The following is a 22,374-nucleotide window of genomic DNA, read 5'->3' as shown; positions in this document are numbered from 1 at the left end:
TATGCTGATAATATATTGGGTACCAATTGAAAACAATATATTTTGGCTGATTTAAATTGTTACCAAGTTCTTTTTATTATACAGGCGAATAAAAGCATTTCATTGAAAATATTTAAAAATCCTTTTAAAAGATAGACAACAACTGTGTTAACGCTCATTATACGTTTTATTTATATCGATTTTTCATATGTAAGAACAAAATTTATTTACAGTATTTAGATTGCGTTTACGTACTCCGTACTTATGCTTTTGTTTCGGCGTTTAACCTTTTTTTCAAAATCAATTCTATGTGTCCTACTTAATTCAAATCCATTACAGAACTGTTGCCTATATACCTGGAATTGATTTCACATATCAACTAATAGATAAAACAACTTTCGTACAGATTATCATAATCACTTCACGTTAAACACATGCTCTGGGAGTACACAAAAATAAAGATAGGAATAGTCATTGCAATCCTTAAGTTCTGTTCACATGAATCTCAAAACGTGAATGTTTTAGCAAAAGGATTTTGATTGGGACAGACGTATAAATGTACATCAAACGCTCTTTAAAATTCATAATTTATTTATAAATTTATTACTTTAGCTATATTTATAGTTATTAATATTTTTCGCTTAGATTTCTGTTGTTGCTTCTTTACCTTTTGCTCAGCTTCTTACAATTAGTGGCTGCATTAAGCAATACTTCTCTTATTTTGCTTTGCGTACGTTTCTTGTGGGTGGATGTGGTGTGGTTGTGGCTCTGAATGGGAAGGTGAAAGTGTATGTGGTTTGATTTGGGCTAATTGCTATACACTTGTAATGCGCAAAGAAATGACCATAAACCGTAATTAGAGAATATCAAGAAATATATTAGAGGGATAATAATTATGGTGGTGCCTTATCCAATAGCATTTTTAACTTTTGAATTTTGAATGTCAGGCTTACAAAATGGGTTGCGAAACGAAATTTCACGATTCGGGGCGCACTAATTGATATATTTATGTATTCGGGTTATTGGCTGGCGGTCATCTATAATCGTGGTCAATATCTTTATCAATGCCGCTCGTGTACTCAGGCGCATGCAGTCCGAGCCGCAGATTTGTTTTTAGTGTGCAAGCCCTGGCGATTTGAAGATGAGTGTGATCCGGATTCTGCTCAAGACGCTTCTGCTACTTTAAGTGGGCCGCTTAGGCCAAGTAGTTATAAACTTTGCGATCTTCCGGCGATCGTTGCAGATACTCGCGTTCGATGAGGCCCTCAATGCGCTTTTTGATAAACACGGGCGAGGGCAAGAAGCGCGACTTTAGCTGCGACGTCACATCTGATACTAGCAAGTTGTGCTGAGAAATATAAAAAGGAATCATTGTTAAAGGTCAATTTAGCAAGATAGTAAACTTATACTTACAGCCATGCGCTTGCGGGCCTTCATTATGCGCACAATAGCCGCTTCGATCTCATGCTTACGATCCTCGTCGACCTTTCCGCGCGTTTCCTTGCGCTCTGGCTCTGATTCTCCCTTGGCGGCTACCGTTTGTATCTTCACCCTAAAATAGTTTAGATATTATTAATAGGCGCCGTTTTATATCTTATTAAAAATAGTATCTAACCTGTGGAACTTGGAGATGAATGCGTCGTTTACGTAAAACTCATCCGTGGGCTCAATGTCCTTAGTTTTCGTTTTAGAATTGCGTACTAACAAACGCTGAGCGGGTTTGCCCATGGACAACGATTGTAGTGCTCGGACAAGCTCCCGTTCTGGTATGTCTGTCTCTTGATGAATATCATCGTAGGTGAGCACGTCGCGGTTATTAAACAGCAGTAGCACGCACATCTATTTTGGAATGTAAAATACATGTTAAATGTTCATTAAAACATTCATTTTCGATCCATGTAATGCATGGCAAATCAACATACGTTCTGCTAAATGCACCAAATACAAGATATTTAAGCTTACCTGGTAGGTGGACACCTGCAAAACGTGCTTTCGTGTGGTGGTCGGCACCGCACAGCCGCTTGAACTGGAGCTGGGGGCATCTTTATCTTTTTCACTTTCGGCTGCCTTGCGGCCATAAAACACAGCGTTGATATAGGCGGTTCCTATTTTAATGAGTAGGCATAAATACAGTTACTTAAAAAAAGGTAATCATATAACTAGCTAACCCATTTGTGGCTGTAACGTCAATTGACGTCCTGAGTGCTTATTTAAATAGAAGTTCTTGAAAATGTCAAAGGCTTCACGAGGAGCGGCGGGTATATTGCAGTTCGGAGTTGCTGTCTGTTGCGAAAATTCAATATAAGTAAACATATTTACATACTTATGGAATATTCCAAACCTACCTGTGTGGGCCAAAAGCCAGTGGTTAGTATGCGAACAGTGAGCTCCACACCGCCAAGGGATAAATTGTTATTATTTACAAAGTTCTTAAACTCATCCATGATCGTATTGGAGACTGACATATCTTTAAACATGCCCTCTAGCTTTGAGGTGAATTGACAGCCGCATTCAGTCTGCAATAATTGAGTTAAGAGCGATAAATATTTATCCAAAGATGCCGAGCAACCTAATCTACCTTTAGTTTTGATATCATATTTTTCTCGAAATCATCAGAGACTGATTTGTTCAGCAGCAATCTCTTGGCTAAATGCGTCTTGTAATAGCGCTCAAAGACATCTTTCTCCAATAGGAAACGGAAAAGAACCATTGTCTTATCCAAGATGGACTCGATTTCCTGTTCGCTCATCTATGGAAAAATAATAGAAAGCATTTATACATGTCAGAAAGGAAATTATAAATTAAACTTACTCCCTTGCCGCCCTTTTTCAGTTTGTCATCGATGAATAGCGAAAGATACTCCGGGGATTTGTTATTCAGGTTCAAGAAATGTTCAAAATCGGATGAGATGACATTTTTGAATATGCGATCGTTGGCGAACGAGTGCACCAGAAACTGGTCGAAGCGGTCCTTGAGATCCAGCAAGTTCTGCACGAATGTGATGGGATTCGTGTTGCCGTTTTCTTCCTCCTTAACCAGCATGCGTCCTTGCTCTCGCAGATATGCCGACATGGTGTCCGCTATCACCTTGAGGCCTTCCTCCTTAAGGCGCGAGAAAAGCTTATATGTGCAGGCCAGATCCTCGGTTTTTGAGTTCTTGATCATGTACACCACGCCCGAGTTCTCCATTTCAACAATGGGTCGCATGTGCTTTTTGATCAGTTCTTCTTCGACTACGCGCACGATGCGGGGCTCTGTATCCTTATCTAGATACAGCGCTGCCCGGGAAGATTCCTCCGTGATGCGCGCTTCCACTTTCTTGATGTAAACGCCAGCGTTGTTTTCGGCAAGAAAGTTCTGCGACTCGAATTTGTAAAACGCCGCCGACTGCGCAAGGAAGGGCTTTTCAAAGTCCTCCTCGTAGACAGTGCGCGAATTAATCCCTAGAGTGATCAGCATGCTGCAAGCATTCTTGATCGCTAGATGGTTAATGGCTTCGCCATGACGCTCCTCCATCACCATGCCCAGCAACTTCTCCCGCAGAGCCTTTTGAATCTCAGAATAGCGAACCACCTGGTAATGGAAAAAGCGATAAATTAGTAGGTTTGAATACTTAAGTACAGATGCAATGAAGATTTTCCTACCTGATCCCTGAACAAAATTAATCCCAAATTGTACACGTTGTCCACCTCACGCTGCTGCACATAAACTCTATCCATGTACATGAGTATGTCGCGGATCATCACCATAGATGTCTGGTGGTCTGTCCAGGCCTGGTTTAACTTGGGTAGGAAATTGCTGTGCAGAGCCTCCAGCACGTCCGCCCGCACTTTGTGCTCCAGGTGTTCTGAGACGACCTCCCTCAGGCCGTAATACAGTCTGTTGCCGTGCTTGTGCAGCACCATGTTGTACGCATTCCGGTAGAGCTGTTCGAACGACAGTCCAGAGTTGTTCTTTTTCTGTATCTCCTGGATGGCATTCTTTAAGCTGGCCCAAATGGTTTCCACGTACTTCTCGTCCATGGAGGCCTGGAAATTATGGGATTATTAGCTTGGATAGTTAACAAGTTAATTTTCAGGGATTAAAACTTAAAATGTTAGATTATTATGATATTCTTAAGACTTTCGTTGTTAGTCTAGTACTGCAATTTTACTAAAAGTTTAAATCCCTGTTTGGTTCTTATCAGATGGGAGGCTAACATTGAAGGCCCTTCGCTTGTACTCGGGTAGCCAGAGTGGGTACTTCCGTGCTATTTCCCTAAAGCGTTTTTCTGTATTTTCTACGATCACTGAAGCGGATGTTGATGGCGCAGAACTGGTTACACTAGGCGCAGTCCTAACGACAGCGGGAGCAGCAGGAGCTGGAACTGGCATGGGAACTGTCGTCGGCGTGAGCGTGTGGATATTGTTAGTTCTGTTATCAGCCCGAATTCTGCCGCCGCCGGCGGCGAGGTGATAACTGCGCCGTGAGGCAGAAGTTAATCCCTGCGAGGACAATCGATGCTGGGACTGCTGGTGTTGCTGCATTGAGGAGGCGTTGGGCACATTGATGTTCATGCTTCGCGCCTGTTGATGTCCAAGAACGGTTTGCCTTGCAATCCGACAAGGCACTGCAGAGTCCACATGACCGACAGTTGCGCCATTGAAGTTGTTGGAGCCGGCCACCATGCGACTGTGGTAGCGGCCGTTGGCGTTGAGGTTGTTCAGTGGCTCCGGCTGCTGCTGGCGGGGATCGCGGCCTTGCATGAGATGGCTACGCTGGTCCAGCTCCCACGTCCTGTCCCGGTAGTGGCTCCTCTCTTCCTCGCTGAGTGCCAGAGAGCGAGGGGCTGGATAATGGCCCGCTAATGAAGCCGGTGCCTTGCGGGACCGACTTTGATTTGACGACTTAATGGTGCCGGCTTCAATGTCACATCCGCCGCGCGGTTCTGCTGCTCCTGGTCCGCTGCTCCTCCTCCTCCTCTGTGCTCCGTACTCCGGCCAGAGTTCTACTCGCGTTTCGGGTCTCGCCCTTCACCCTGCTCTCCACATACAGGTGTTCACAGTCTTTTTGTGTGTGTTGTTGGGCAACAATAATTTCTCGAAAACTACGATTGAATTCGTTGTAACTTAAAAACTAAAATGTGTTTGAAAATTCCCCAGGCCCCGGTTGGTGTTTTGATGTTTTTATTTGGTTTTGATTTTTTTTGGTTTGCTTTTCTTGTCGCCTGACATTTTGTTGGGAGAAATGTTTGGTGTCGCTTGACCTGTGTATCTATTATTTGTCTTATATAAATTATCTACCCCTTAATACATGTAAATGCCATTATATTATCAGAGAATTTTTCAAGTTCATACTGCGATCAGAAGATTTTTCAGTATAGTTCGTTATAAAACTGCAAACGAGTAAATGCAATGTTTCCTAATAAGTTTTACGTTTTTTAAATTGGTTCGCAAATTGCAATAAGGTCTGTAGTACGTAACGCAAATAACTATAGAGATTACAAAATATAAGCTAATATTGCTATCAATGACTAAAAATAACCACCGCGTTTAAATATATTCGAACACTTGAACTTAAAAATGACAAGATCAAGGTTTTTTAACAAAATACATGGCATAATCTGGGTTATTATGTTATTTAAAATGATATTCTGAATTGGGGCTTAAGAGAAAATGTTTTTTTTAATTTGTATTACTTTCGGACCGTCAGATAAAAGATAGTCTCACAAAATATCGTTCTTATCAATAAAATCCGGTTGAAAGTGTTTATCGTGGTTTTTCCGATGCTCCATTATATGGTCTTACCGGAAAGGCCCGAATGCGCATTTTGCCCTCCTTCTTGGGAGGATTTCCCCGAAGATTCATGCTTTGCAAGCGTCGGCACTGCTCCTCCACTTTATTGGCGGTTCGGACTCCGGAGCAGGGAGCTGCAAGAAGAGCAGGTGTTTCTCCGACTTTTCCGATGACGGAACCTGCTTTCTTTGGAGGCAATCAAAGGTTCACACAACAAGAGCACAGTTCTCACAGTCCTTGGGTTATCCTGGAACGGTTAAGGAAAGGTGAATGGATTAGTTTTCTCACAGCCATCTCGGCATGTTTACAAGACAATCCGCGTTGGGTGGTGCCGAGATGAGCATTCTGTTTTTGTATATTTGAGCAAACATTCCATGCAAATGTTAGGGTGTCAAGCGCGATGTACACAAGCAGACATATGTACATACACGGGCATACAATTGCCCGTGTGTGTATGTCTATTTGGGGAAGCGGCGGATTTATTCGCGAATAGTTCGCAATTGCGAATATATCCCGGGATTCCGATCCAATCCGCGGTACTGCGCCGTCACTTCCTTTGTCGCAGACTATATCGCAGATATCGGATATATGTGCGCATACATAGATTCGCTGGCCCATCCGATCTCTCCGCGTAAAAGCAACGGTGAAAAAAAAACTCACACGGCGACAATATAATTGTTATGTACATATACGTGCCATTAATACAAGAACCGTTGTTTCGCACGCACTTCCAACCGATGACCGATAAATAAATGTCCCACGAAGATGCATTCAAATGCCAGACGTTATCAAGTGAATACTTTTATTTTCAATTTGTTGCTTTCTTTATTTTCTTAACGATTCTACTATTTCACTTTGTCATGGAAAAGACTGGTTACATATGTGTGTGTGTGTGTTCCTGCCCGTCTTTCAGTTAGCGCTTGTGTGCGTATGTTTTTGTACCTGGCCTTTCCAAGCGGCTTTCCACGGCGTTTCCGCACGATTTTCACTTTTACAAAGTTAATTTCACCGGTGCAAATGCATAAGTAATGTCACTACTATTATTTAGCTTGATTTGTTGCTGTTTTCAACGTTCACTTGCATTGCATATTGATTGTAGGTTGTAATAGGGATGAGCGATAGAAGTAGCCTTGTTGTTGTTTTTAGGGGCGAATGGCGATTTCGATCGATAGTTCGCAATCCATTGGTCAATAGTTACATTACCAGTTGTTTTCAGCTTTATAACATATGCAATAAATTTTGCAGAAAAAATTAATAGGAGAGGAACTAACGTTCTACATAGAAAACTACTTAAGAAGAATTTATTTATTTAAGCACATAACTTTAAATTTTTATGAAGTGGTTTGTATGTATTGTGAAGTGAATACATTTGGAATGTGTTCTATTTGGCTAACATAAATTAAATTTTTAGATAAGTTATATTATTTTATTTTTTCCCATCACTAGCGTACAGTGTTGCAAGTTTGCTGTAGTCCGCTGTGAATGACAGTGTTTCAAAATGACAGCCCTAAAAGTATGCTGCTTTTAAATACGCGCTGACTACTATTTTGTTCAATTTTAAATTTCTTAATGCAGCGAAATATAGTTAGATCTCCAAAAAGGGATTATATTAAATTCTTGTAAATAAGTTATTAGGCCGGTTAAAATCTATAGTTTTCCCTATCAGCGAAATTCCCGTTTTGATTGCGAAAAGAGTGAAAGCTCAGATGAAGAACTAATTACCCTGCGACAAGGTCTCGGCATTCGGTTAATAATTTAATTATGACAACTTGCAACAGGCGAAAAACAGATGTAAACGGATATCCAGCGATGGCTACCGCATGTGGCTTTCTTAATTGCCCATTGAGACCCATCGAGACCCACTGCCTTCCTTGGCCGATAAGCAAATTTGCAAAAATGTACGACAGAATTGCGAGTTTAATTTGGGCATAAACCTTTTAGCCGTGCGTGTAAATTATGCGTACTTTCACCGCTCCGGAGGATCAGAGGATCGGAGGTTCGGAGGAGCCCTTTGGGCTTCATTTGTCGTGCGTCGAAATTAATTAGCCGCACTTCAAGTTCCCTTGTGCGTAGGTGTTCCTCCATTGTCGTCAGCCGCATTTTTTTTACCATTTATGCACGACTGTATGTTTGGCTGATGCGCCGCGAATTAATTACACATTAAAGGGGCACAGGCACAGGCAACATCACCATGGATGTTGCGCGCTGCATTATCACAAAGATGCTGAAAAATGAATGGTTAGCCAGTCTGGAAGGCAGTTGGGGAAATAGTCGCAGTCGCTGCAATATATCCACATAACCACCATATAATCGTGCCCCATCGCAACCACTCATATTCACACCAGGCACTCGCTGCAACAAGGACAATAAATCATCTAAAGACAGCCAAGCGCAGACAAATTCACGGAGATTTAAATAAAAATCAAAACAAATGCTAGACAAAACACGAGTCCGAGAGTAGGGAGTAGGAGTTCGTAAAAGGCGAAAAGAGCCTGAAAGGCAGCCGCATCAATATGGAGCATACACTTGAAAGAACTGGGGTGGCAAAAAAAGAACTGGATATTTGCATTCGTGTAACTATAACTTCATACACAGATACTAATTTTATGGCTAAAACTGACGCTTATTTTATGGAAGTGTATGGATAGTGTCCTACAACAGCAACCACAGCACAAAGTCGGCATTATGAATAACTTTTAAATTTGAATGTGAAATAATCGCTTTGTCTAAGCGGCTACCGTTAGCAACATGCTGCTCTCGCAAGTGTTGCTGCAGTGGCTGCTGTTGCTACCATTGATTTATGCAGCAACATTTGATGAAATATAATACAAAAGGCGCACAGCAGCCGCAGCAACAACAAAGATAAATTGCCGCACGCTAAATTGTAAGCTATATAAGGTTTAAATGCAAAGTGTGTTGTCCGTAGCCCGTTGCACGTTGCATGTTGCATGTTTTTGCTCGCCGCTTGGCTGCTGCATGTTGCAACAAATGTTGCTCGGCATTTATGGCTTCATTTGACAACAGTATTGAAATTACTACATTTTCCAGCACTTTTCCTACTCTTCTTTATTCATTTGCTCCTACTTTCTCACAATTTACTGGGCATTTGTTGCTATTGCACGGTTTTCGTCTCGACGGATCCGGTCAAGGCGATGCACTCGATCTCCACCAGAGCATCCATTGGCAGCTTGGCCACCTGGAAACAGCTGCGGGCCGGGAAATCCTTGTTAAACACTGGAACGGCAGATAAGAAACATAAACCATATACATATGGGGTTCTTTTTGTTAATATAGTATAGCTGTCATAAAGTTTTTACAGTAAACAATAAATGGGTGATAAGGCGCTAACGATGCCGATTGCCTTATCAGGCGATTGCGATCAAAAGGCTGGTATACAGTAGGTATTGCCATATAAACGAATTTTATAAATGCGGCTAAGTATTTAGAAAAAGCTAACCAAAAGTATATGTTATGTGACTATTTGCAACGTACTTAGTACTTACCACGCTTGTAGACCTCGTTGACGGCCCCGAAGTCGTTGAGATCCTTCAGGAACACAGTGTTCTTGACGACTTTGTCCACTCCGGAATCGGCCGCCTTCAGAACAGCCTCCAGATTCTCGAGGGCCTTTTCCGCTTGCTCCGTGGGTCCACCGGGAACCAACTGCATGGTGTCCTTGTCCAGACCCAGACATCCGGACACATACACAGTGCGATCGGCCACCACAGCCTGGCTATGGGATTATGCATGTAAATGACAATGAAATTTAAATAGGAGGTGGCTCTATCAGTTTTCATGTGTTTGCCTTTTCCTCTTCTTACTTGTAGGGAGCCACTGGCTTGGCGGCATTGGCAGTGCTAATAAGTTTCCTCACAATCGTCGACATTTTGATCTCGGAAACGATACTATATACTGGATACTGACAAAAAGTAAAGCCGATTGCAGCTGCTAAAAGTGAACTGATCGAAAGCTTTGACTTGCGTTCTACAACTGGCTGTTGCTATCAGCTTTTGCTTTTCACAAGCTCATTTGCCTTTTTCCGCGCAAGCAGGTGCCGTCAGCTGATTTGTTTAACAGCTGTTTGATGGATCTGTTATTGAGATGTTAAGTGCGGCAAATTAAATGGCTATTCTGTTCAAAATGTAAATCGTTTGGTTTAATTTTTTAGTTATTATTTATATGATGGTTATAAAACAAAAATTTTGATTTCAATAGAAGATCATTCCACAGCACTGAAATACTTTTGTTTTGTTTAAGCTTCGCGCGAACTCCTACAGTACAATTAACTTGGCTCAGCTTCTTTAATATCTTCATTAAAATTTTTCTCCGGAATTTTTAATTCCCGATCTTCGGAAATTTGGGTCGCACCCGCTTTCTCTAGCTGGCAGACTTTGCTTTTGCCAGCCGATATTTGATTTTACGCCATGAAAAATGCATGCCATGTCACATAGCCACGCCCATCTGGGCCGCCCCGACTAATTATTTATTATTTGGCAATTGCTGTCTGTCAGTCGCTGTCAGCCGGGCCAAAAAGGTAAAAAGAAAGCCTAACCGAAAGGTTCCCGTTTCAGAATCTTTACGCATGTCAAAAGTACCGATAAAAGAAAACATTCTGTAATTACATACCCGAAGAAGATGGGGAAGTTCCTGAAATGTGGCAAAGGGTCTTAATCCCAGATTGAAAGCTGCACCCAACCCCAACTGCAGCATGCAGCATGTAGCATGCAGCGTAGGTGCAACCTCAGAGCAAAGAGAACACGCCCAGCAAAACGCCGCCTCAAGATTGATTGCAGACGGTTTTTTGTTCCTGTAGCTCGAGCACTGAAAAAAAAACACTTTCTACGTTTTCAATAAACCAATAATATTGTATTCTTAAGGTTTAGCTTGCGTTAATACTGGTAATACGAGAGTTAAACAAAATATATTTTCTGCTGAATTCTATATTTAAAATTAAATGCATATTATACCCTTTGCTTAGAAATTTATCTCTTCTAAATTTAATATTTAGGATGTATCTTTCTTTTGTGGATGAACTCTTAGAAATAAGCCAGATGCTGTGATCTCAAAATAACATGTTTTTTCAGTGAACTCCCGCTGGTGCTGCTGGTGCATCCCACGAAGTTGCAATTGATCGCTGAAAGAAATTTCTTTCGGCTGCCTCTGCCCGAAGCATTTTGATGTCGCATTATAGTGCATTAATTACTTTATGATCCACTTTATGGGCATAAAATATGCAAGTTCCAAAATCGAAAAAAATGCATATTTCAAAAGAGGAATCTTCGTGGGTGTTGCAGGGGTTTTTGTGTTTCTCTTTGTCGAGAGTCAACAAAATCGACATTGATATTAATTAGCCGCAGCCCGGTATTGATTTATACACACAATTTACTTTGTTTAATGACGGCCTCTGGCCTGGGCAAACAATTTTACTTTTAATGCTTTAATAAATAAAGCTCTAAATATGCCAAACGGCAACGAGAAGATGCCATATAATTACCGGCCAAATAACAAATTGCCTCTGCCCTGAGTTGCAGCAATGCAAAGGTGTGCATTAAGAAAGGGCCACACCAGAACCAGATTTCGAGTCCCATCTCAAACCCTCAAGGATCCCAGAATACTGCAGATATCAGTTATGGGAGCAAGTTGCTCGATATTTATGGCACTTGTTGGAGGAGTTCCAAGGCCTCCATCCCTTGGAATGGCCCATGTCGATGTTATTGCAGGTGCGGATTTTTGACTAAGGGATGGTACATGTTTATTTTGGGGTTCACGAACCTAGCTTAGGGTAATTTCAATAAGAACGTAACTAATTATATTGGTTATGCAAGTATCAAGGCAATCATAAAGGCATTGAGTACTGCTTTTCTAAATTTATAACAAGTGAAAGCATTTTTTTAAAGACCCCTTTTTTAAGTAAACTCAAAGATCTATTATGGGACTGTTTGATAAAAATATCGCACCTGAAACCAAATGATTCTCCAGTTGCGATCCAATCAACTTTCCCTTTCCACTTGACATACTCCTGCAGATGGCTCCCCATCATTTTGTGGCTGCCATCTTTTATTGGCTCAAATAACTTCATTTGTTTAAGGCTTTATTGGAGCGCCGCTGGCTAAAAACGATGCTGGGACAGGTCTTTCCATGGCGCAAATTACAACGATTTCTCAGACGACCAAGGCGACCAAGGAGCTGCGGCTACCGTCAGTCTGGTTATGGGCCGGTCTGGTTATTGGATACTCTATAATTTGCATGTGATTTTTATGGCTTGCTCGATTTTTATGCTAAGTTATTTGATTTTAATTTGCTGCGTAATTGCCGGGCTTCGACGTCAGCTTGACCAGATGGAGATGCAGGAGGAGCACCGCCAACTGGTAGTCACGTTGTCTAGGTCCACCTTCCTGCCCATTAACCGGCAGATTTATGTTTATGGCACTATTGACGCGACTAATCCCAAACACAATGTTGGGCTACTCAATTCTCAATTTCTCAGAATCGGAGAGGAAGCAGTTTATCCCAAAGGGGGTGGACCGAATCGAGGCTCAAGGACGATCCGCGAAGAAATAGTAAAGAACCCAGTAATTAGCATGGCATTTGTAAGGAAGCCAAATACGAAATATGTGGGCCATATATTAGTCCTACCAAGGGGAGCTGTGGTCTTAATGATATTTGAATCTGTCGTATTAGAAAATGTATACTACATTTTAGAGCTGAATATATGAGAAAAGATTACAGACAAGATAACGCTATAGTCGAGTTCCCCGACTATCTGATACCCGTTACTCAGCTAGTGGAAGTGCGAAGGAGAGTCTTAAACACTGACAGTTTTTGGCGGTTTCTGGGCGTTAGAGTGGGCGTGGCAAAAAGTTTTTTGGCAAATCGATAGAAACTTACAAGACCAATACAGAAATATCAAAACATTTTTCAAAAGTGTGGGAGTGGCAGCTTTGGGCGGTTTGTGGGCGTTAGAGTGGGCATGGCAAAAAGTTTTTTGGCAAATCGATAGAAATTTACAAAAATAATACAAAAATGAAAAAAATCAAAACATTTTCCAAAAGTGTGGGCGTGGTAGTTTTGGGCGGTTTTTGGGCGTTAGAGTGGGCGTGGCAACATGAATCGACAAACTTGCGCTGCGTCTATGTCTCTGGAGTCAGTATGCTTAATCTCAACTTTCTAGCTTTTGTAGTTCCCTAGATTTCGACGTACATACGGACGGACGGACGGACATGGCCAGATTGACTCGGCTATTGATCCTGATTAAGAATATACATATATACTTTATATGGTCGGAAACGCTTCCTTCTGCCTGTTACATACTTTTCAACGAATCTAGTATACCCTTTTACTCTACGAGTAAGGAGTATAAAAATGTAAGTTCCAGTGCAGTTAGAAACCATATTGCATGACTTTCTAATATTGCCTTGCTCCTTGCCGTTCATTTTGGGCTTTTTTCATGATATAATATTTTAATGGTGTTCATAGTTAGGTTTACCATTACGTTGAAACATAGTGTCATAAGATACACAAATAAACCAAGCCATAAACAATTCCTTATGTGAGTGCTTTTGCTTGTGAATTTCCCATCCCCGCTGCTACCTTTCTATTGGCTTTTTACCAAGTTTACCAAGTCCATTCAAACCGCTCATATCCACAACGCCCACGTTGGAAGATCTGTCAGAGGTGCCTCTCTACCGGCTTTAATTACCGTTCCGATTCCGCCTCCCGTTTTGCGCCGATCACTGGCGCTCCAAAGGCCGAAACTCCACAGGAGATGGCCAACGGAGTTGACATGCAACTGCCAAAACGCTGCTCAAGAAAATGTTACTTGGTCGCGCAAGTGAAAATTGCACTTTTAGTGTGTGCGCTGCATTTTCGTTAATTTGCAATGCAAAATAGCTGCACGATCCCGATCCCGCTCCAGATCCAAATCCACGGGCCGAGGCACACGCCCTAAACGCCACAAATGAAAACTAATGATTTTCACTTTTTAACTGCGATGGGAGGGCAAGTGGAGGGCAAGTGGGGTTGGCTCACGCAAAACTCGCCGCACGGAAGCGAATGGGATTGCGGACTATGGGTTGAGTTGCTCTGGGCTTGCATGGAAAATTTGAAATTTAATCGCTGGCAATTAATTTGGTCCAAGTGCAGTGAAAAGCGTTTCACAGAAGCGTGCGTGGAGGGGAGCGTAGTGGGTGGGGCTAGGACTGGCGCCCCCACAGTTGCAGCAGCTGCACCGCCCGCTGAGCGTCGAGGTGGGTCAGTCGCATGTCCACCTGTATCGATTGGGAGCAGCAGCCGCCACGGGAGCCGATACACTCAAAATAAAACTACCTGACATGCAAGAATTTATCCCCTATTAAGAAATCCGGGGTAGATTGTAAAGCCAATAACCTTGTCCATAAGACATTTTTTTGATTTATTTATATTTTGTTTAAAGGTCGTGGTTAGGTTCGAAATATTTTTTTTTCTAAAACTACCATTGTATTAAATTTTATTTAGTAATTCAATTTTCCCTCGGTGCACCGCAGCACAGTTGGAGCGGCATCTGTGTGGTCCACGGGGCCATTGGATTTCAAGTCTTGAGTCCCTAGTCTACCCAGCTCGATGACAAACGAACGTTCAGCATTCAGCATCCAGCACTCGGCACCGGACATTCAGCATTGGGCATCCAGTATACAACATCCAACTTCCAGCATTCGACATTTGGCAAGTGGTCAACCGCTCAACGTCGCAGTCGGTGGGCAGGAAAATTGAAAAATTAACAAGTATGAAATGTGCAATTAAGGTAGCCTAGTCCCGTCCCCCACATTACCAGTGGGTAATTCGAGCCGCTGCCCATTCCCTACATCTCCGCGAATCGCCTTGGAAGTCCAGGAAAGTGAGGATGACAACGACATGGACAACGATGTCTACACCTAAGCTGCTGCTGCTGCTGCTGCTGCACCTCCGACTCGAATCGAACCAGCAGCACCAGCGAGCAAGAGGCGAATTATTAATCTACTTTTAATTGCAGCCACCCGGAGGAGCTTCTTAGCTTCTTAGCTTTTTAGCTTCGGCACTAGGTACTTGTTGTGGCACTTAGCTCCACCCCGAGATCAGACACCATTGATAAATGTGTGCCAATTGTGAAATAAATGTTTGCCTGCCTGAGTCTTCTGATTCGGCTGCTGGCCCCTCCTGCTCCCTAATTGAATTATTGGCAGGGGCAAATTTGTGGCAGACACATATTCATATTCACATTCTCATTCAGTAAGGTGGGCGTGGCAGCCTGCCTTATTGATTGTTGTTTGCTCAAAGGCGGAGTGGGTTTGAGCCACTAATAATATTGGGGAAGGAGGAGCGTGGAGACGCGTGCGAGATTTAAAATCTGGAAAAAGACTTTAATGGCCGTTACAGTTTTTTGAGATTTAAAAGCGATTCTGTAGCTCTGGAATTTTCAGTTGTGAAATATTCAGAATGATTTATTTTTCGTTATTATTATTGGTTCTTAAATATATTATTTCTTTTAAGAAAAGAGAGATACCTGTTACTTGCTTTTTCCTAACAGATTTCCCAACTGATTCCAGGAATAACTAATTGGTTGCCACATCACGTGTGGCCCACCTGGGTGAAAACCATTAGTCGGTACCACTCGTACCAGCCCAACAGATTGCATCACATGACCCAGTTCGATCATATTTTCGAACACAAATATTGACTTATTTTTGCCATTTTACTGGCTTTTCACCCACTTTGCCTTTGGCCTCGACATAATCTCGTCCGGCAAAGTGGCACACTTGGAGTCGGTCGGAGCTGTAGTTTCCAACTGGGAAATGCAATTGCAGCAAATTGGCCAGCAACAGAAGTGCAACATGGCAAAAACAACAAAACAACCACAATAACCAACAAGGTACAACGAGGTCAGACTAGGGCGATGGCGATGGCGTCGATGTCGATGGGTCCATGGGATGCGAGTCGCCAGTTGTTGCTCCTCCTGGCCATGTTCACCCTAATGTCAACTCATATAGTCCGCGGTGGGAGGAAGGCGGCGCTGGTTTTGGCCTACTTGGCGACCAAGAAGCAGGCACACTGAGAAAATATTTTATGGTGCCTAATATTTTAACTAAAATGATGCTTACATAAAATTATAGTTTAACTATAACCATAACAGCTACCATATAGCCAAAAGGGACGACTTCAATTGTCAAAAGCATCGAGCACCAAAAATTAAGTTTATATATGCATTATAGGAGGTGGTGTCACTGAGCAAACGGACACCAACTTTGCATTTGGTTCTCTTCTTCTCAATTTGGCAGTCTGGCCAAAATGCTATAAACTTGACCATAAATACAACAATTGAATGGGCCGCCACTGAAGGACAGAACAAATGTATATAGATGCGAGTCGGATGGGTGTGAGTATCGAGGGCGTTGCCGGAGTGGAGCTGTTGTGGAGTTGTGGTCTCCGGTCATGGAACCCATCCCCGCCCAACTCCCCCTCGATGACCAATTGATAACAGCCAAAATAAAGGGAAACTCCGAGCTCTGAAGGCGACATGCATCTGCAGTTGTGCCCAAGTATCTCCTCTCCGCCTTCACTAGCCTCACCAGCCTCTTGTAGCTGTCACTGAGTGCACAAAAAGAAAACGACGGAAAAAATTCATTAAATTGAAAAAAGGGTACCAAGTGCAAAAGGTTACAGGTAGAGCCAACACACAAAACAAACCAAAAAACAAACGAACCGAGGTAAGGGATAAAAAACACAATAAGCGAATTGAAATTATTGCTTCGATGGCGGAAGATTTCATGCTCTTACCAGGAAAATTAGAAAATGAAATTATTTTTTTGAGCACAAGAAATTTGTTGTTTCTTATGTTAGAAACTAAAAGCAATACTTAAGCAACTGCGATTTTTTGAATCTATTTGGATGGGAAATCCAGATTACCGGAATAGCAAGCCCGATTCAAGTTGGCCCAAAACAACAAAGCCAGCAGCAGCGAAACACCAACGAAACCGAGAAATAAATCAGACAAAAGTTTTCCAGTCGCAGCTTTGACTTTAGAATGCCCCGATGTCCAATGTCCGATGCCCGATGATGAAGTGATTTCCAGGGGCGGGGGCTCCGGTTTTTTCCCAAGGGGGAGAGCTTCAGAGGGTCTGAAGTTGGGGAGGGCAACTTGCAACTTGCAACTTGAAGCCGGTGGAGCGACTTTAATGCGCACGCGCTGCCTGCCACTTAACGAGCGGCGGCCAGAAGGAAAGAAAGCTCCTGCTGCCTTCGAGGGCGTTGTAAGATCTCCTCGATGGCTGTGAAAAAGGAAAAAAAGTCGAAAAAAAGGGAAAAAGAGGTGACAAAGTCACGAAATTCTTGTCAATTTTCAACTACAGACCAATTTGTTTGTCTTCTCCCAGTTGCAACAAAACAGGACAAACAAAAAAAAAAAGAAACGAATCGCAAGGAAACTAGGAAAAAAGCATCGTGACAAATCAAGCTACCAAAATTGGAAGCCAACTCCGCGGCTAGAAGACTCTGGAGTTGGGTGCCCCGAGGCAATCGACCCATATTAATAACTTTTTCCCAGCCCAATTCTTCGCAATTCTTCTCTCAGCTGCCTCCGTTTTCCGCACAGTTTTCTCACATGGCCGATTTTGGTCGGCCATAAGGCCAAATGAAATTGTCTTGGCTAAGTGATTTCCCCAGTTCCCGGCCATATATAGGCGATTGATTGCTCCACTAGGCGACGATTCTTGCACAAGGCGGCAAAACACACTTGGATCTTCGATGTGCTTTTGGGATCAATCCTTCGGCCATATCAACAAAATAATTTGTGCAACACTTGCGGCACAATAAATTTCAATTACAAACGGTTTAAGGCACTTTTACTGCCACCAGAATTTGATTTTGATGTAATGGTTACTGCTCAAGTGAGGGAGGTGTGAATGTACATATATGGTTTTTTTTTACCAAATATGGCCAAAACCACTGTTGGGCCCAGACTTCACAAACAAATATTTGGAATGTTTCGTACAGAGGAAAATAAACTTAGTTTATGCTATATTGGTTTTACATACAAATATACTATTTCCTATCGTTAATACTAAATATAAATTAAGTGGACATCGAAAACACAATTTTTGTACTTAGTAATGTTTAGAAGCTCTTTAAAAGAAAATTCATATTTTTTGCAGTGATCATTGCGATTGCTCGAGTGAAATATTTTTTAGAAAGTCCCCAACCGATCTCAAAGAGGCTTCAACTTCGCAGGGAACATGAAAAATCAATCATGTCAGGATGGGAATAAGATGTTGACCACGGTCCAGATCAAAAGCCTGATCGGAAACATTATGGCCACATTGTGTGAGCTGAACTGGCCGGCTTTGCTAGCAAAAATGCGTATCGAATTTATGGACCCAGATGGGGATGACAAAGCCACCAAATCCGATCCAATTCTGAACACATATCACAGCGGCGACCACACCCGAGATCCCAATCCAAGTCGGCCCACTTGATCCTGGCTGGAAAACTGCAAGCGCCACATGTTCGTGCCTTGTTTTGATTTACTCTGGCGGTTAGTTTATTTATAGACGCCTCCAACGGGCCTCCTGTTGCGTCATCTGGGGGCGGCGGTGGGTGGCTCGCGGCTCACAACTCTCGATCTCGAAACCACCACCCAGCTGCCCCTCATGGAAAAGCCTTCTTGAGCCCGCCGTCGCTGTTGCTTTTTAATTTGGCAAATTTATACACACACGCGACCACCAGAAGTTTGCCAAGTCGGTTGTTTCCAATCGGCAATTGCTTTATTGTGCCCAGCACGATGGAAATAATGTACAGTGAAATATACTTACATATGAGGATGTATGTATAATTTAATAATAAATCCATTAACGTAATAAAAACAATAAAATTCAATTGGTTTTAAATAACACAATCAACTTATAAAGCTTATTTATTTCAAAACAAGCATTTGACTTTTCCATTTTTTGGTCATTCTGCACCACTGTACTGGGAGTTGATTCATTCAGCCGAAAAACCGTTTCCAATCCGGACCACCCACTGTCTTAAATTTCAGCAAATCCACTCGGAAACCGAGACAAGACTCTCGACTCGAACTGGGCATATTTATCAAATTGCGCAGAGAAAAAGGAAATCGCAACAGATGCTAAACAAATGTCGGCTTAATTAATAGATTTATTGGTTTTGTCTTGCATATTACAGCGGCGAAAAATTGTTAACGAATTAATCCTTTCAAGGCGTGCAAATTGCGGGGCATTACTCATACGCCCCGATGTGCCCCCGAATCCACTAATGAGCCACTGGCTGCTCCCTCCCTCCCTTGGGTCAATAAAAATGGCTAAAAGCTGCATTGGCCGTTGCCAAATAAGGTGGGTCCAACTCGCATCCAACTGGCGCATCTCTCGTGGATATTTTAAATTTATGAAAGCCCCCGAAAGGTTTTGTGCCAGTTCCAGCGAACAGCGGGCGAAAAGATCAGCTATTCAACCATTCAGCCATTCAACCATTCAGCCACTCGTAGACCAGGCCAAAACTGTGGGTCGCGTTCCGCCTGAATCTTCGACGGGCAACACATGTTCGGCCTGCACCTCCTTTGCTGCTCCCTAGCTTGCGTTTATCATCCACAGTCAAAATGATGATGACGATGGCGGCGGATGACTATGGTTTCTGCGCTGCGCCGAAATAAAGCCATCCGTTTGGGTGTTCACTTCATTTGTTTAGACTGGTAGTAAGGGCAACAGGTGTAATTTTTTAACATATGATAATAATTATGATAATAATGATTATAATAACAGTTTATTCTTTTTAGCTAAGAACTAAACTAAGCTAAGCTTAATACCCACTTGCACAATTCTCAAAGTTGCAATCAACCAAACGCGGTTGATCCAAGTAAGCTTATGTGTATAGTTCGTTTGGTATATTACGCAAACATTGAACTGCAATGGATTTTCTCCCAGTTGAGTTGCACTCGGCTTCTGTTCTTAGGTCTAGGGTCTGCACTTCAACTGCAACTGCAACTGCTACTGTGCGCAAAGCTGTCAAAAAGCGAGGAAAGCACAACTGATGCTGGTCGCATGGCCTGAACTCCATGTGGGCTTGATTTAGTGCTACGTTCTCTGACTGCTGATGCCGCGGATGAAGATTCGGGATGGGGATGGGGATGGGGATCGGGATGAGGACGATCGGAGGGAGAGCTGAGTTATGACATGAACTCTGTAGCCCCGCTCTTGTCTTCGGGTTATGGACCTTGAACTGGGAGGAATTTTTTGGCCCAGCCGTAGAATTGAAGCTTTCATAACTATCAGCGCAAAAACCTAAGACCTTCTTTGCTTTTTTGCTAGCTGTATTCATTATTATGTGTCGATTGAATAAGGTCTTATCAGTTACGTTGGTTGTTTATTAAGGGGCACTCAAATAGCGAGATTGAGTATTTTAATTAAATATCAATTACAGTAGTTATTGACATTAGAAAACTCTTATATATATTGATTTCATTTTTATAATGGAAGGTCCTTCGTAACAATAAGTTCACTAATTGAATACGTAGAAGGCTTTTAAGTTAAAAATTTATTATATATAAACAGAAATAATGAGTTTTGTAACATTGATTTGTATTGGATTGCCCCTGAATTAAGACCATAGAGTGGACTCTTATCGTTCAAAGAGCCTTTCGCAACTCGAAATACTGCTTATCATTTACAAAATAAACACTCAATTGATATCACATATAAAGCGGGCTGATCGAGCTGCAAATAGTCACAAGTCAATCGAAGTCCGTAATGGCTGCATATAAAAAATATTCCTTAGTTTTCCTTTTCCTGGTTTACTGTCTAACTGAAGTTCTGGCTAGACATCCTACTCGCGAGGAAGCAGAGGAAAACATGTCCCAGTTCATGAGTGTCCTTCGGCAGGAGCAATTTGTTGCGGGCTCACCTCGATTTAACGATGTTCTGGGCAACGCCAGGGCCATTGTCGAGTATCAGGGCAAAGGATTCATTGGAATCCGGAGCATTTTCCAGTGGATGACCAGCCCGAATGCTCGCAACGATGGCGTCTACAACTTTATGCAGTTCTACACTGACGAATCAAGTGGCTATATAGGCATTCAAAACTACGACAAGAGCTCCAAGTTTACGATTCTGTTTTCCGTTTGGGATGCACTTGATGCATTTCCGGGTGATGATTTCGCGTGCGAAACTTTCGGCGGAGAGGGCGTCGGCTACAAGTGCTCCAACAGCACGTTCCCGCTGATCAGCAATGCCATATACTTCCTCGATGTGCAGATCAAGGGCTCTATCTTCAGGGGCTATATCTCAGATCCGCAGGAGAATCTCGACAGTGTGACCAGCAACCAGGTGACCCGTCACTTGATAGGCGAAATCATCACTCCGCACGAAAAGCTAACTAACCTCATACCCTTCGGATACTACAACGAGAACTATCGCGATAAGGACACCTGCAGCGAGGCCTTTGAACTGGTCACTGTCAACCAGGCTCCCCATCAATACACGAAGTATGCCCATGCCAACACAAAGTTCTCCGAGGCCTATCTCTACAACTCTGAGTGTGAGGTGGAGAATATTTTGGTGGCTCTAACGGCGGACAAGAAGAGCACCATCTACTTCACCAGACCCACTGATTTGGGTCTTTATAATTGAGTATCCGAATATACGGTAATGAAAGTATCAACTTATTGGCCTCATTTATAAGCTTTTCTTTTTATACCCGTTACTCGTAGAGTAAAAGGGTATACTAGATTCGTTGAAAAGTATGTAATAGGCAGAAGGAAGCGTTTCCGACCATATAAAGTATATATGTATATTCTTAATCAGGATCAATAGCCGAGTCAATATGGCCATGTCCGTCTGTCCGTCCGTCTTTCCGACCGTCTGTCCGTATGAACGTCGAGATCTCAGGAAAGCTGGAAAGTTGAGATTAAGCATATAGACTCCAGGGACATAGACGCAGCGCAAGTTTGCCGAATCATGCTGCCACGCCCACTCTAACGCCCACAAGCCGCCAAAAACTGTCAGTGTAGTAGACCTCCCACACAGATACCACTAGCTGAGTAACGGGTATCAGATAGTCGGGGAACTCGACTATAGCGTTCTCTCTTGTTTTTTATATATTTTTAAGGAAATATAATGTGATCTATAAATGTCTTTATTGTTTTTGTTGAATAATATAAACAGAACCAATGTATTTATTTTATTAAATTGTTGAAATTAAGATGCTTCTTTAACAATTATATTTGTTTTTTGAAACAAATATAGCTTTGCTTTTTTATTGCTTGTGCCAAGGAGCAAAGACATAATTATCAAAAATCTTTCCAGCTTTCAAAACTTTTGTAGATCATCGCTTCTTTCTGTAAAATCCAGGCTAACTTATTACTGCATGAAATCAGAGTGCCTGGTTGTTTTCAGGAAACTTGTCTAGACTTTTTGCTGCTCCCGTTTCTGCTCATTAAGACCTGCGCATGTCCTACGCAGTGCGGCAGTAACTTTTTATTGTCTGTGGGGGCAGGCGGACAAAAAGTGGCCGAGGAGCGAAAAAAAATAAATAAACTGTCCCATTGTCTTCTGGGATTAGGGCTCCTTGAGCTCTCCTATGGCTATGGCTATGGCTTCTGGCCCAG

General features: G+C 42.5%; 3 protein-coding genes across 4 annotated transcripts; 1 reads left to right on the top strand and 2 right to left on the bottom strand.

Annotated features, from left to right (window-relative positions):
• Positions 1-835: 835 nt before the first annotated feature.
• On the bottom strand, positions 836-6,864 carry LOC6529020 (cullin-3-A). Of its 2 annotated transcripts, XM_015198660.3 has the most exons (11): positions 6,696-6,864; positions 5,766-6,000; positions 3,624-4,007; positions 2,791-3,552; positions 2,558-2,728; positions 2,325-2,495; positions 2,148-2,262; positions 1,942-2,084; positions 1,595-1,818; positions 1,393-1,531; positions 836-1,327 (listed from the first exon to the last, which is right to left on the bottom strand). In XM_015198660.3, the coding sequence occupies exons 2-11, from the start codon at positions 5,823-5,825 to the stop codon at positions 1,175-1,177; spliced, it is 2,322 nt and encodes a 773-aa protein (XP_015054146.1). In that variant the 5' UTR covers positions 5,826-6,000; positions 6,696-6,864; the 3' UTR covers positions 836-1,174. The 2 variants fall into 2 exon arrangements, with proteins under 2 accessions (XP_015054146.1, XP_002090052.2); XM_002090016.4 differs by lacking the exons at positions 5,766-6,000; positions 6,696-6,864 and adding an exon at positions 4,179-5,152.
• A 1,929-nt stretch (positions 6,865-8,793) lies between these two features.
• LOC6529019 (rutC family protein UK114) lies at positions 8,794-9,748 on the bottom strand. Its single transcript, XM_002090015.3, has 3 exons — positions 9,575-9,748; positions 9,257-9,486; positions 8,794-8,987 (listed from the first exon to the last, which is right to left on the bottom strand). The coding sequence occupies exons 1-3, from the start codon at positions 9,637-9,639 to the stop codon at positions 8,866-8,868; spliced, it is 417 nt and encodes a 138-aa protein (XP_002090051.1). The 5' UTR covers positions 9,640-9,748; the 3' UTR covers positions 8,794-8,865.
• A 10,742-nt stretch (positions 9,749-20,490) lies between these two features.
• LOC6529017 lies at positions 20,491-21,428 on the top strand. The gene has a single exon (XM_002090013.3). It carries the CDS (start codon positions 20,519-20,521, stop codon positions 21,395-21,397), a length of 879 nt encoding a protein of 292 aa, XP_002090049.2. The 5' UTR covers positions 20,491-20,518; the 3' UTR covers positions 21,398-21,428.
• The last annotated feature ends 946 nt before the right edge of the window (positions 21,429-22,374 follow it).

The sequence above is a fragment of the Drosophila yakuba genome, chromosome 2L (genome assembly GCF_016746365.2).
Source record: "Drosophila yakuba strain Tai18E2 chromosome 2L, Prin_Dyak_Tai18E2_2.1, whole genome shotgun sequence".
NCBI classification, from domain to species: domain Eukaryota; kingdom Metazoa; phylum Arthropoda; class Insecta; order Diptera; family Drosophilidae; genus Drosophila; species Drosophila yakuba.
Note: the sequence above shows the minus strand (reverse complement) of the source record. Positions and strands in the feature narration are given on the sequence as shown.